The sequence below is a fragment of the Scylla paramamosain genome, chromosome 35 (genome assembly GCF_035594125.1).
Source record: "Scylla paramamosain isolate STU-SP2022 chromosome 35, ASM3559412v1, whole genome shotgun sequence".
Taxonomy (NCBI): domain Eukaryota; kingdom Metazoa; phylum Arthropoda; class Malacostraca; order Decapoda; family Portunidae; genus Scylla; species Scylla paramamosain.
Genome location: NC_087185.1, coordinates 5195001 through 5207824, shown reverse-complemented (window position 1 = coordinate 5207824; position 12824 = coordinate 5195001). Strand labels below are relative to the sequence as shown.

General features: G+C 42.3%; 1 protein-coding gene across 1 annotated transcript in view; it reads left to right on the top strand.

Moving 5' to 3' along the window:
• The window catches only part of LOC135090404 (teneurin-a-like), a 336834-nt gene that overhangs the window by 155579 nt on the left and 168431 nt on the right, over window positions 1-12824 (top strand). The window contains 1 exon segment of the mRNA XM_063987158.1: window positions 4621-4824. Coding sequence (XP_063843228.1) covers window positions 4621-4824 — 204 coding nt within the window.

Below are 12824 nucleotides of genomic sequence, written 5' to 3'. Positions count from 1 at the left end.
TCAGTATATTCATTATATTCTGCTGAGTAAGTCATATATCTCTTACATATTATTATTATTATTATTATTATTATTATTATTATTATTATTATTATTATTATTATTATCATTATTATTATTACTATTATTATTATTATTATTTTTATTATTATCATTATTGTTATTATCGGTTATCGTCTTTCCTTATTTCATGTTATATGTTCCTTATGTTGATACGAATGTCTCTCTCTCTCTCTCTCTCTCTCTCTCTCTCTCTCTCTCTCTCTCTCTCTCTCTCTCTCTCTCTCTCTCTCTCTCTCTCTCGTCAAAAAGTACATCACGTCTCACACTCTCTGCTGGTTTAAAATTCTCGAGGTTTTGTACAGCTACGATGCATACTAAGGATGAGAGAGAGAGAGAGAGAGAGAGAGAGAGAGAGAGAGAGAGAGAGAGAGAGAGAGAGAGAGAGAGAGAAGGTGTCATATAGCAAAATATCAATATACATATAATCTCTCTCTCTCTCTCTCTCTCTCTCTCTCTCTCTCTCTCTCTCTCTCTCTCTCTCTCTCTCTCTCTCTCTCTCTCTCTCATATCCCGCTCCCTTATCGTGGAAATTGAAAAAAGTCCCGAGAGAGAGAGAGAGAGAGAGAGAGAGAGAGAGAGAGAGAGAGAGAGAGAGAGAGAGAGAGAGAGAGAGAGAGAGAGAAACGGTATAGTCACTACCTCGTTTCACACACATTTATTGTTCTTTGTAGATTTGTTAATTAAGTTAATTGTTATTATTACCATTATTATTGTTACTGTTATTATTATTATTATTATTATTATTATTATTATTATTATTATTATTATTATTATCATTATTATTATGATCATCATCATCATCATCATCATCATCATCATCATCATCATCATCATTATCATTATTACTTCTATTACTACTATTATTACTCAATCACCATCCTCATTAATTACTTCCACTTTTATTCTCACCGGCTTTGTTTGAGTTCACATTTATTTCTATTCCTTTTTCATTATTTTTTCTTCTTGTTGCAGAGATGAAATTTTACTCTTTCATTATTGCCTTTATATTCCGGAGTGGGGGAAGCTGTGGGTGTAAATAATGCAATAGTCCTCTGAGAATTGGCTTCAGATTAACTGTTTGAGGGAGAGTAGGCTGGCGGGATGGTCAGTAAGGACGAAAATCTCATATTAATATCACTGTGCTATGAGTCTTATTGCAGAGGGTATGAAAAAGGGGTCTCTCTCTCTCTCTCTCTCTCTCTCTCTCTCTCTCTCTCTCTCTCTCTCTCTCTCTCTCTCTCTCTCTCTCTCTCTCTCTCTCTCTCTCTCTCTCTCTCTCTCTCTCTCTCTTTTGCAGCATTTCTATATTTCATCTCATGTCTATTTCTCTCCTCCTCCTCCTCCTCCTCCTCCTCCTCCTGCTCCTGCTATTTTCGTTTTCTCTCTTTTATCCTACAGTTTCCTCATTCTCCTTTCATGTGTTCTCTTTCTTTGCTATTCTAATCCCCTTTCCCTCTCCTCCCCTCTTTTCCCCTCCCTTATTTTAAATCCCCTATTTCCCTCTCAAGCCAAATCCTCTCTCTCTCTCTCTCTCTCTCTCTCTCTCTCTCTCTCTCTCTCTCTCTCTCTCTCTCTCTCTCTCTCTCTCTCTCTCTCTCTCTCTCTCTCTCTCTCTCTCTCTCTCTCTCTCTCTCTCTCTCTCTCTGTGTGTGTGTGTGTGTGTGTGTGTGTGTGTGTGTGTGTGTGTGTGTGTGTGTGTGTGTGTGTGCGCGCGTCTTTCTTTCCTTTTAAAATTAATTCCTAACCTAACTTTCCGTCTAAAATCCCTCACCCTTTTTCTTTTCTCCCCAAAAATCTCCTTTATTTAACTTTAATATTTTATGTAGTTATCATTTAGAAGATTCAAACACATTTTTCTAGGTGGAATTTATACACTAGTCAATTTATGTTACAGTTTTTTTCTTTCACAGTCATTCATTTTACTTTTTTTTTCCTATTTTTCCTTTTTTTTTTTTTTTTTTTTAGTGAGGGATGTGGAGGTGCTGGAGCCATTTTGAACGGGAGGGGGTGAGGAGGAGTGGAGGGGGCGATGGCGTCACAGGGGTCAGCTTCTACGTACGGTGGATTAGTCAGTTGCGCAGCGCCGTGACGAGATGTCCAGCTGGCGCGATCACTAAGCGTTTGATGGTTGTTGATAATTTGCTAGTTAGGTTGTTTGTATTTGTTGTTATCTGGTAGTGTTTATAGCGGGGGGAGCTATTGTGTGGCTTGGGGTTAGGGGTGTACAGAGTTGGGGGGGTGTTGGTTTGGGGGTTCATGGTAGAAAGCTGGGGTAGTGTTTTATTTAGGGAGGTAAAAGTTGGAGGCAGTGTTTATGGTAGGGAAGGTATTGGGTGGTTAGGGTTTCCGGGGTCAGAGTGGAGGAGGCAGGGAGTTAGGTGTTTGAGGGTACAGAGTTAGGGTAGTGTATTTGTTAGAAGAGGAGCACTACTACTACTACTACTACTACTACTACTACTACTACTACTACTACTACTACTACTACTACTACTACTACTACTACTACTAGGGGTGATGTAGGAGTGTTGAGTACTAGTTATCTTAGGCTGTGATGCATTGAGAGAGAGAGAGAGAGAGAGAGAGAGAGAGAGAGAGAGAGAGAGAGAGAGAGAGAGAGAGAGAGAGAGAGAGAGAGAGAGAGAGAGAAGGATAACCAGTGAGAACAGGAAGATAAGAAATATCAATAAAATGTCATGGAAAACTTGACGGAGAGAGAGAGAGAGAGAGAGAGAGAGAGAGAGAGAGAGAGAGAGAGAGAGAGAGAGAGAGAGAGAGAGAGAGAGAGAGATGCGACCTGGTGAGTTGCAAGATATCACAGGATGAAGTGGAAAGACGAAAAGGAGGAGGTCGAAGGGTGGAGGAGGAGGAGGAGGAGGAGGAGGAGGAGGAGGAGGAGAAGGAGGAACTTTCAGCGAAGGATAAATCTGGAGACAAACAGTGCAGGTACCCAAGACAGATGCAGACTTGGAGGAAAGGAGAGAAGGGAGAGAGAGAGAAGGAGGAAGGGAGGGGAGAGAAAGAGGAAGGGAGGGGAGAGAAGGAAGAAGGAAAGGAGTGAGGGAGGTAGTCATGAGAGATTTGCGTCACTACTTTCCTCCTCCTCCTCCTCCTCCTCCTCCTCCTCCTCCTCCTCCTCCTCCTCCTCCTCCTCCTCCTCGGTCGAAACAGTCACCCTCTCTCCTTGTTTTTCATCCTTCCCTCTTCCTTCGCTCAGATTAAGGATACACTGCCTCTCTCTCTCTCTCTCTCTCTCTCTCTCTCTCTCTCTCTCTCTCTCTCTCTCTCTCTCTCTCTCTCTCTCTCTCTCTCTCAAACTTTCCTCCTTCTTTTAAATCATGCATCTCTTTTCCCTCTTGGTTTCCCTCCTAATCTTTCTCTTTCCTTCACTCTTTCCACCTCTTCCCTCTCTCCCTCACTCACCTTGTTTCTATCTCTTCCTCTCCCAGTGTTTCCTCTTTCCTCCCCCTCTCTCTAGCTCTTGCAGTTCCTTTTCTTCATATCTCTCTCTCTCTCTCTCTCTCTCTCTCTCTCTCTCTCTCTCTCTCTCTCTCTCTCTCTCTCTCTCTCTCTCTCTCTCTCTCTCTCTCTCTCTCTCTCTCTCTCTCTCTCTCTCTCTCTCCTCCAACTCTTTGTTTTTTTCTTCCTGTGCTTCCTCTCCATCTCGTTCCAATCATCCGTCCTTCCTTGCTTCGCTTTTCCTTCTCCTTTGTTACTCCTTCCTTTCCTTTAGTCTCCCCTTCCTTCTTTCCGTCTTATAATCCCGTTTTCTGTTCTCGCATGACGTCATTCTCTGTCCCTGAATCCTTTTTTTTTTTTAATTGAATTTATATCTTTCCTCTTTTCCCCCCTTCTCTTCCCTCCATTTATTGTTCTCTCCCCCTTTCTCTCTCTCTCCCCTGCATAGGAAACCTCACGAAGTTCTGTTCAATATGGCGGTGGGGAGATAAAAGCGATGTAGGGGAGGGTATTATTTAGGGGAGGAAAGAAGGGGGTGTTTATTCAGAAGTTACGGTGATTCTCTGGTTATTTAGTCAGGTGGTTTAAATTATTTTCCGTGAGTTTTCTAAGGGAAAGTTTTAAGCGTGATGGTAATGAGTTTAAGGGATTTATTTTGGGGAAAGGGTTTGGTTTATGAGGGAATACTGTGTTTGTTGTTTGTGTCGTGAATTTACACTTGTGGGGTTGGATGTTTGGTTTGTGAGGGTTAAGTATGCGTGTTTCCGGCATATGTTTCATTGTTAGTGCGTCATGAGATGTTTCACTTTTTTTTTTTTTTTTTTTTTCGTGTGTTTGTCTTCTTTACTTCACCGCAGAGTAATTCGTATGTGTCAACTGATATTGCATGTGTGTGTGTGTGTGTGTGTGTGTGTGTGTGTGTGTGTGTGTGTGTGTGTCCATTTCATCCATAATTAAACATTCCTGCACCCACACACAGTAATCATCCTGTCACCGCGTGTCAACTAATATCTCACCAACACTTTCCGTTCTGTCCATTAGCGCGCGGCAACTTTCACCAAAAACTCACCAAATACTCACCAAAAACTGATCTCATTGCAGACGCGGCCGGCACCCCCCCAGACCCCGCCCCCCGGAGGTGCCCATCCGCGGCCCCTCCCACCACCATCCACTCCTGGCGGCCAACAGAAGGGCGGCGGGGGTCTCTCCGCCAACAGCACCAACCCTCCCGTGGCGCCCCCTCCCCCCACTACCCGGACCACCACCCAGACGATACCTACCAGCAGCCTAATTTCCTCTCCCAAGGTAGGCGTGGCTTCCCTGATACTCTGTGTGTGTGTGTGTGTGTGTGTGTGTGTGTGTCGTGAAATGTGTGTGAATTTGTTTTAATAATACTAAAATTAAACCTTACACAGGGACTACCGTTGTTTCTATAGACTGTTCCATGTTATAAAATCAATACATTTTAAACGTGGCTATTTTAATATGTGTCCTGAAATGTGTGGAAATATGTGTTTTACTAATACACTAATACATCTCTCACAGCTCAGGATTCATGAAGTCTTACACTGGAATTATTGGTATTTCTTTAACTCATTTAGTGCTGTTGATAGTTTTCACATAAAATTGATACATTTAAGGCGTAGTTTCCTTGATGCGTGTCCAGAAATGTGTCTCTTACTGATACTTACTCTTCCATGTTAGGATTCATTAAGTCCGACACTTGAGTTACTACTTCTTTTTTTTATTATTAATCCGTTTAGTAATATAAATAAGCTCCATATCATAAAAAATAAGCACATTTTAGACGTCGCTTCTTTAGTAGATGATGAGAAATGTGTCCACTGCTTACATCTACTCTTTCAGGTTAAAATTCAGTAATATTGTTATTTTTTTTAGGTACCATTGTTTATTACCTTTGTCTTGTGTCGCTTGGAAAGTCGTGAAGTGATGTTGTTTTTAAGGATTTTTTTTACTAGTGAGTGTGTGAGAGAATTTGTGTTGCGTCCCTTTTCCATACATATTTTCAAGTTAGATAATGTGAAATTTTGGAATGATGCTTTATATCCAAACACACACACACACACACACACACACACACACACACACACACACACACACACACACACACACACACACACACACACACACACACACTCGGAAACAGTCAAGAGCCAAGTCTCATTTAGCGACAAAGTGTTTGAACCTCTCCAAGATGAAAAACAAAATTGTGTTTTACGCTTAAATAAACAAGTCCAGGAAATGAACAACAAAAGCACGTTAAAAATAAGACCCTTTCATGAAAAAAACCTCATTCATAAAAGTTAAGTCGAAATATAAAGAGTAGAGAGTCAGAGGGAGTGAAGGAGGAGGGTCAGGAGGGGTGAAGTGCCTCCCTCTCCATCTCCCTCTCTCTCTCAAAGTTGTGGCAAGTTGAAGTAAAGTTTTCTGGCTGAGGGTTGTGGCTGATGGAGGACCTGGCGATTGTGTTAGACGCTTGAAAAAACCTGAGTGTTGCAGTGTCATATTGCCAGAGAGAGAGAGAGAGAGAGAGAGAGAGAGAGAGAGAGAGAGAGTAGGTGATAGAGACGAGATCTGTTCTTAATCCTCCCATGAATACAATCCCAGAGAACAAAGACAAGATGGATAAAAAGGAAACAGAAAAGAAGACCAAACAGAAAGGAGGCGACGGCAGGAAGGAAGAGAAATCGAGGCACAAGAAGCGAGACAGCAAAAAGGTCCAGAGCAGATCCAGCCAGACCTCAGAACTTGACCTTACAAAAAATCCCTGAACTTGCACCTTTAATGGCACCCAACCCCGACCAGGACCCGAAGGAAGACCCAAAGGAAAACCCCCAAAAGGACCCGAACCAAAAATCATGTTCCGTTACCTCACTGGACTCGGAGTTCCAAAAATACTGAAGGCAAAGGCTCAAAAAGTCGCTCTATTTTTCGACTACAAACCAAGTCCCAAGAAATTAATCACTGCCTCGGATCCTGTGCTGAGTGAAGTCTTAGTCTCTCAAACCAGTGAAGCCTTGAAGGGAAGACTGAAGCAGGAGGTGGACGGGAAAAGTTATCAAGCATCAGAGGAACCCTGTCAAGCTTCGGGGAGTCAGAGTGGCACGGCGGGGAGCAGGAGAAGTCGAGACCTCACCTGCCTGCCCAGCACCTCCAGGGACGCCACAGGTAATGAAGAAAACGGGTAGTGTGCCTCAGGTAAATGATCCTTGCTAGAACCCTCAAGACTTGTTTGAACCCTGAAGATTTGCATTGAAGTTTGAAAAGTAGCAGTATTTGGTGCAACGTAATTGTATGCTTCATTTGAAAGAGTATCTGGAAAAGTAACAACCCTGAAGAGTCGCTAGAACCTAGAAAATTTGCACTGAAGTTTGAAAAGTATAGAAGAGTAATTGTATGCTTGATTTTAAGAGTAATCGAGGAAAGTGTTAACTCCGAAGACTGAAGTAGAGGTTGTTTGAAAAAAAGTGTATTATTTCGAAAAGTACAGCAGTGTTCCTTGAAGTTTGGCATACCAGTGGTTTCAAAAGAGTACATCTGGAGAAGTTGTGATTGTGAGCTATGTATTTTTTTTCTCTCTTCTTTACTTTTCTTTCGTCCTCTTCCTATTCCTTCGTAGCAGAGAAAACACCACACACACACACACACACACACACACACACACTCACAAATAACGCCACAAAAAAAATGCACTCCTTCCTCGCAGAAAGGAGAGAGAAAAAAGCATACGTATTGCTTGGGTAGAAAGAAAGGTGAGGAAAAAAGGGGCAAAAAATCTGAAATTCCAATAGGTGGTCTTCGCTTGAGAGAATATTTGTATTCAGAATGCTCGGTGCACGGAAGGTACGTCTGGCTTGGTGCACGCTCCTCCTCCTCCTCCTCCTCCTCCTCCTCCTCCTCCTCCTCCTCCTCCTCCTCCTCCTCCTCCTCCTCCTCCTCCTCCTCCTCCTCCTCCTCCTCCTCCTCCACCTCCTCACCTGTTCCGTTCCTCGTTCTCTTTCCCCTTTTGATCTTCACTTTTCTCTTATCACAAAAATATTTCCTTACTCATTCCCACGTTTTCACAAGTCTCTTAAACTGTACTCATTATCCTACTCCTCCTCCTCCTCCTCCTCCTCCTCCTCCTCCTCCTCCTCTTCCTCCTGCTGCTGCTTTTTCTTCCTCCTGATTATTTCCATTCCAGCAACTTTTTACGTGTAATTATGAAGCGTCTGTGGGATAATGTATATTCTATTACCATTTGACTCCACATTTGCATACCATCCTTTATTCCTCTTCATTTAATCATCCCTTACCCCTTTCGCTCCGTCCCTTCTCTTCTCTCCCTCTCCCTTTCTCTGTCTCCCTCTCTCTCCCTCTCTCTCTCTCTTTGTCTCACTCACCAGCCGTCCAGCGTTTGATTAAATATTTAATAACCACTGCAATCCGCTTATGCTTGTGAGCGGAAGCCACCTGTGAGTATTTTTGGTTCCATCGCCCCTGTAATGAGTGCATGGCTGAGGGGAGACACGCAGGAGAAGCAGTAGAGGTAGAAGGAGGAGGAGCAGGAAGGTAGCTTGAGGTAGAGTTGTAGGGGAGACACGGCAGGAGTAGCAGTAGTTGTAGTAGTAGTAGTAATAATAGTAGTAGTAGTCAGTAGTAGATGATAAAGGAGAAAAGTGGCTTGAAGTAGAGAAAGTAGAGAATTTGGATTTGTAATAGGAGAAGGGGAGAGAGGAGGGAAGTAGTTTCAGATAGAGACAGAATAGGAAGTAGAGTTGTCGAGAGACTGATAGGAGGAGGAAAAGCAAAAAGAGGAGACAGAGTAGGAAAAGTATTGTTATTAGTAGTAGTAATAGCAGCAACAGCAATAGTAATAGTAGGAAGAGGAAGAGGAGGCGGTAAGTAGTTTAAGACAGATGCAGTAAAGAAAACAGAGTTGTTGGGACGAATAACAGAAGTCGGAAAAGGAGCAGAAATAGGAAAAATAAAGAGGAGGAGAAGGTGGAGGAGTAAAGTAGCTAAAGGAAGCAAAAAAAAAGCGTTTGTGAGGCTCTTAGCTGAGAGTTAGAGGAAGAAGAGGAGGAAAGTAGGTAGAGATAGCAGAAAGTCAGAAGAGAAAGGAGAAAAGTAGATACTGGAGAAGGGAGAAAGTTAGGAAGGAAGTAGAGGAGGGGGAGGAGGAGACACAGTTAGAAGAGGAGGAAGATAATAGCGAAGGGAGGTAATGAGAACTTATAGGGGAGACAAAAGAGGAATAAAAGGGGAGAGTTACCGTATGGGGAAGATAGAAGGAGAGAGAGAGAGAGAGAGAGAGAGGAAGAGGAGTGTCCTAACAGAAGGAGAGGAGGGAGAGTAAAGCCTCAATGGGGACACGAAGAAAGGAAAATGGGAAAATAAATAAGGACAAATAGGGAGCTTTTAGAGAGGAAGGCAATGACAAGAGGGGTGTTTAGGGAGCATTAGAAACCCACGGTCAGCAGGGAGTTGTAGCGAGCTGTGACCACTTGGACCCTTTTATCTCCCTTACCAAGCAACGTGATCCTTTGTGTTTCCCTTTCGTGGTTTCTGGGTATTTTCCTTCTTTTATTTTTCTCTTATTATTTTTTTATTTTTTTATGGCCAAATTACAAATTTTTTTTCTTTCTGGTTTCTGAATTTTTTCCTTCCTTTCTTTTTATTTATTTATTTATTTTTTTATTTATTTATTTTTTTTTGTGGTTAAATTAGTGAAGGATTTCAAATTGAGCTGTGTGTACTTTTCTGTGTATTGCTGTTTTTGCGTTTTCTTCAAATTAATGTCTTTTTCTTTCCCTCTCGCCCTTAATTGCCATAAGTAAAAATTTTGTTCGTTCGTTTATTTAATTATTAATACATTTACTTATGTGTATTTATTTATTCATTTATCATCTTTTACTTATTTTTATACATGTAAGTGAATAGATAGTGAACATTTCAAAATTAATCAATCAGTTTTTGTTTGTCTGTGTTCATTTTTACACACTTTTCCGTGTCCGTGAACAAACTTGGTGCACCATTTTTTTCTCTCTCAGGATATCCACAAAAAACTATTTATAGACCAAAGCAGCTTAGGGAAGGTGTAAAAACTGATGCCAACGAAAAAAAAAAAATGAGAGTGACTGACAATTTCATCAACAAAATATAGGATAAAAAAAAAAAAAAGAAAAGAATAAAATAAAACATATCCACTTTTCCCATAACCAGAAATGTATCGGTGATGCCTCCCATAAAAAAAAAAAAAAAAAAAAAAGAATAATCTGAAATGAGGAAAACACGCTCTTTGAAATCCCCTTTGAATCAGCTAATGGCCGGGCATTCACCAGGACGCAGCAATAGCGAAGGAACTAATCACATTTTTCATTCCCTTAATTCCTTGTGACAGAACGCGCGTCAAAAGAAGGTGTTTGGCCAGTTAATCAGCTTTGGGGTGATTCGTTTTGACTGAGACTCACTGGGTTCTCATCTGTTACCGATTGGGGGAGGGACTGGTGGGATTGGTAGGCGTGCGAGGGCTGCAGGGATGATTAGAGTGCGTTTTGAGATTGGGTAAGGTGATTAAGGTGAGGCGTGAACGTGGAGAGAGTGAGAAAGAGTAAGTTTTGACTCGTGTGGCTTGGTAGGGTGAAGTTGGCAGGGTGTGGCTGGTAAAGGTCAGGTGTAGTGTGGGTTAGGGTTGAGAAGGTATGCTATGGTGTATAGAGGTTGTATGCAGGAAGGTGAGGCAGAGTGTGATAGGGTGTGCATAATTTTGAAAGGGTGAGACACGCTTGGGAGGGTAAGAATGAGTGTGAGAAGGCGAAGAGAAGCTTGAAAGGATGAGAAAGAGTGTGAGAAGGTGAAGAGAAGCTTAGAAGTGTGAAATTGAGTGTGAGAGGGTGAGGAGAAGCTTAGAAGGATGCGACTGAGTGTGGGAGGTGAAGAAAAGACAGGAGGAGTGTGACTAGGTGTGCAGAAGCCTGGAAGTGTGTAGATGTGGTTGAGCCTCAATATCAAAAAGTTATAGAGTGTAGCTTGAACGAGGCTAAGTAGGCTGTAGGTAGTTAAGCTAGGAAGGGCATGACTGGGTGTGACGGGAAAAGATTGGGTGTGGTTGGGTGTATCTGGCAGTGGCTGGGAGTGGCTGGATGAACCTGGGAGTGACTGGGTGAAGCTGGGAGTGATTGGATGAAGCTGGGAGTGACTGGGTGAAGCTGGGTGTGTGCGTATGTGTGCGTGTGTGGGTGTTAGCTTCCCTGTCTTGGCGTGGAAAGGACAGATGTAGAATGACGCCTTTGATCTCTCCCACTCCTGACGATCACCTGGGGAGACACCTCGGGGGGAGTTAGCGAACACCTCAGAAGGAAAGGAGAGACACAAGGCAGATAAGAGAGAGAGAGAGAGAGATACCTGTGGATGAAGAGATGGAAGTTAGGAATATAATTTGACTTCAGCTTGTACTTTATATATGCTCTCTCTCTCTCTCTCTCTCTCTCTCTCTCTCTCTCTCTCTCTCTCTCTCTCTCTCTCTCTCTCTCTCTCTCTCTCTCTCTCTCTCTCTGTTGTTTAGTCACAGTATTATTTTTTTTTTAGTTCTTTGTCTTTAGTTTTTCCTTCATGTTTTCACTTTTTTTTTTATTACCTTCCCTACGTGTCACTTTTCATGCGTAATGCTTGTTTTCCATACTGTGTGTGTGTGTGTGTGTGTGTGTGTGTGTGTGTGTGTGTGTGTGTGTGTGTGTGTGTGTGTGTGTGTGTGTGTGTGTCTCGTAAACATAACAGAAGACTTATACTAGCAAAGAGTGTGTGTAAGAGAGAGAGAGAGAGAGAGAGAGAGAGAGAGAGAGAGAGAGAGAGAGAGAGAGAGAGTACGTACATTATTCATTTATTTATTTGGTATTCATGTGTTCACTCATTGCTACAGTGGTACAAAATTCACAGCAACGAGTCTTAGTGAAAGAGAAGGACTCTGCATACACTCACATTGACTTCTAATGTATAAATATACTTGATTTTTCATACGAGAGTTCACGAAGCCAGACGAGACACAAACACCGAAGCACGGACTCAGATTGAAGCACAGGGATTCATGAACACGAATAGATTCACTTGCTCCAACCAGAACGCGAAGCTTCGACTCGACACCACAGACTCAGGTGCTGCTCTCTCTCTCTCTCTCTCTCTCTCTCTCTCTCTGGAAGTCCATTTCTCCTCCCGTCAACGCACAATGCTATCCTTACCTTTGTGTGTGTGTGTGTGTGTGTGTGTGTGTCTGTGTGTATGTGTGTCCGTCCGTCCTTTCTCACGTCCTTTCGTCCGTGCGTACGTTCATTCGTCCGTGTCCGAGCAGCGAGCACCACCCTCCCCTACACACACACACAGACACACACACCTGGCGAGGGACCCGGAGCGTAGCAACACCTGTTTCTATCTCAGATTTACATATTCCGCAAGTCTACCCGCCCAGGGCATGAATACGTTGACGGCGTAGGAATATATGTGATCCAAATGGCATACAATTACACAGGACGAGGACGAGAAGGAAGAGGAAGGGGGAGGATGAAAGGGTAGAGAAAGGCACCAGTGAAAGGACACGTGAAGGGAAAGGGAAAGGGAAGAAAGGGTTATTGATTTGTATTGTTATGAATGGAAGAGAAGGAAGGATATAAGGAAGTATGGGCTGTAGAGAAGGAAGGTTATGGTGGTGGTGTGAAGAGGAACGAGAGGTAGAAGAATGAGGGGAATGTGTTGCTTTGTTTATAATGCATGAGTGTTTTGATGCGTGATGTATATCTGTATGGAAGCTGTGAAGAGGTGACTGGCCGTGTGTGTGTGTGTGTGTGTGTGTGTGTGTGTGTGTGTGTGTGTGTGTGTGTGTGTGCGTGTGTGTGTGTGTGTGTGTGTGTGTGTGTGTGTGTGTGGGGTCTTGCAACACTGTATGTATGAACCAATAGCAAAGAGTGATTCGTAATTTCCGTATCCGCAGTGAGTGTTGTGCAATTCATATTTCAGAATAATTCCTGGGGAAAAATCATGGTGCTGTGTGCAGTTTTTCTGTGCATTACATATTGTAATGCCTTTTATATATATATATATATATATATATATATATATATATATATATATATATATATATATATATATATATATATATATATATATATATATATATATATATATATATATATTTATATGAATCTGTGTTTGTTTTTAGGGGGGATGGGAGGCGGGGAAAGGAATATGTATCTTGTGATAATATTCATATTATAAATTATGGATTTTATTATTCTTTGTTTCATGTTGGGAAT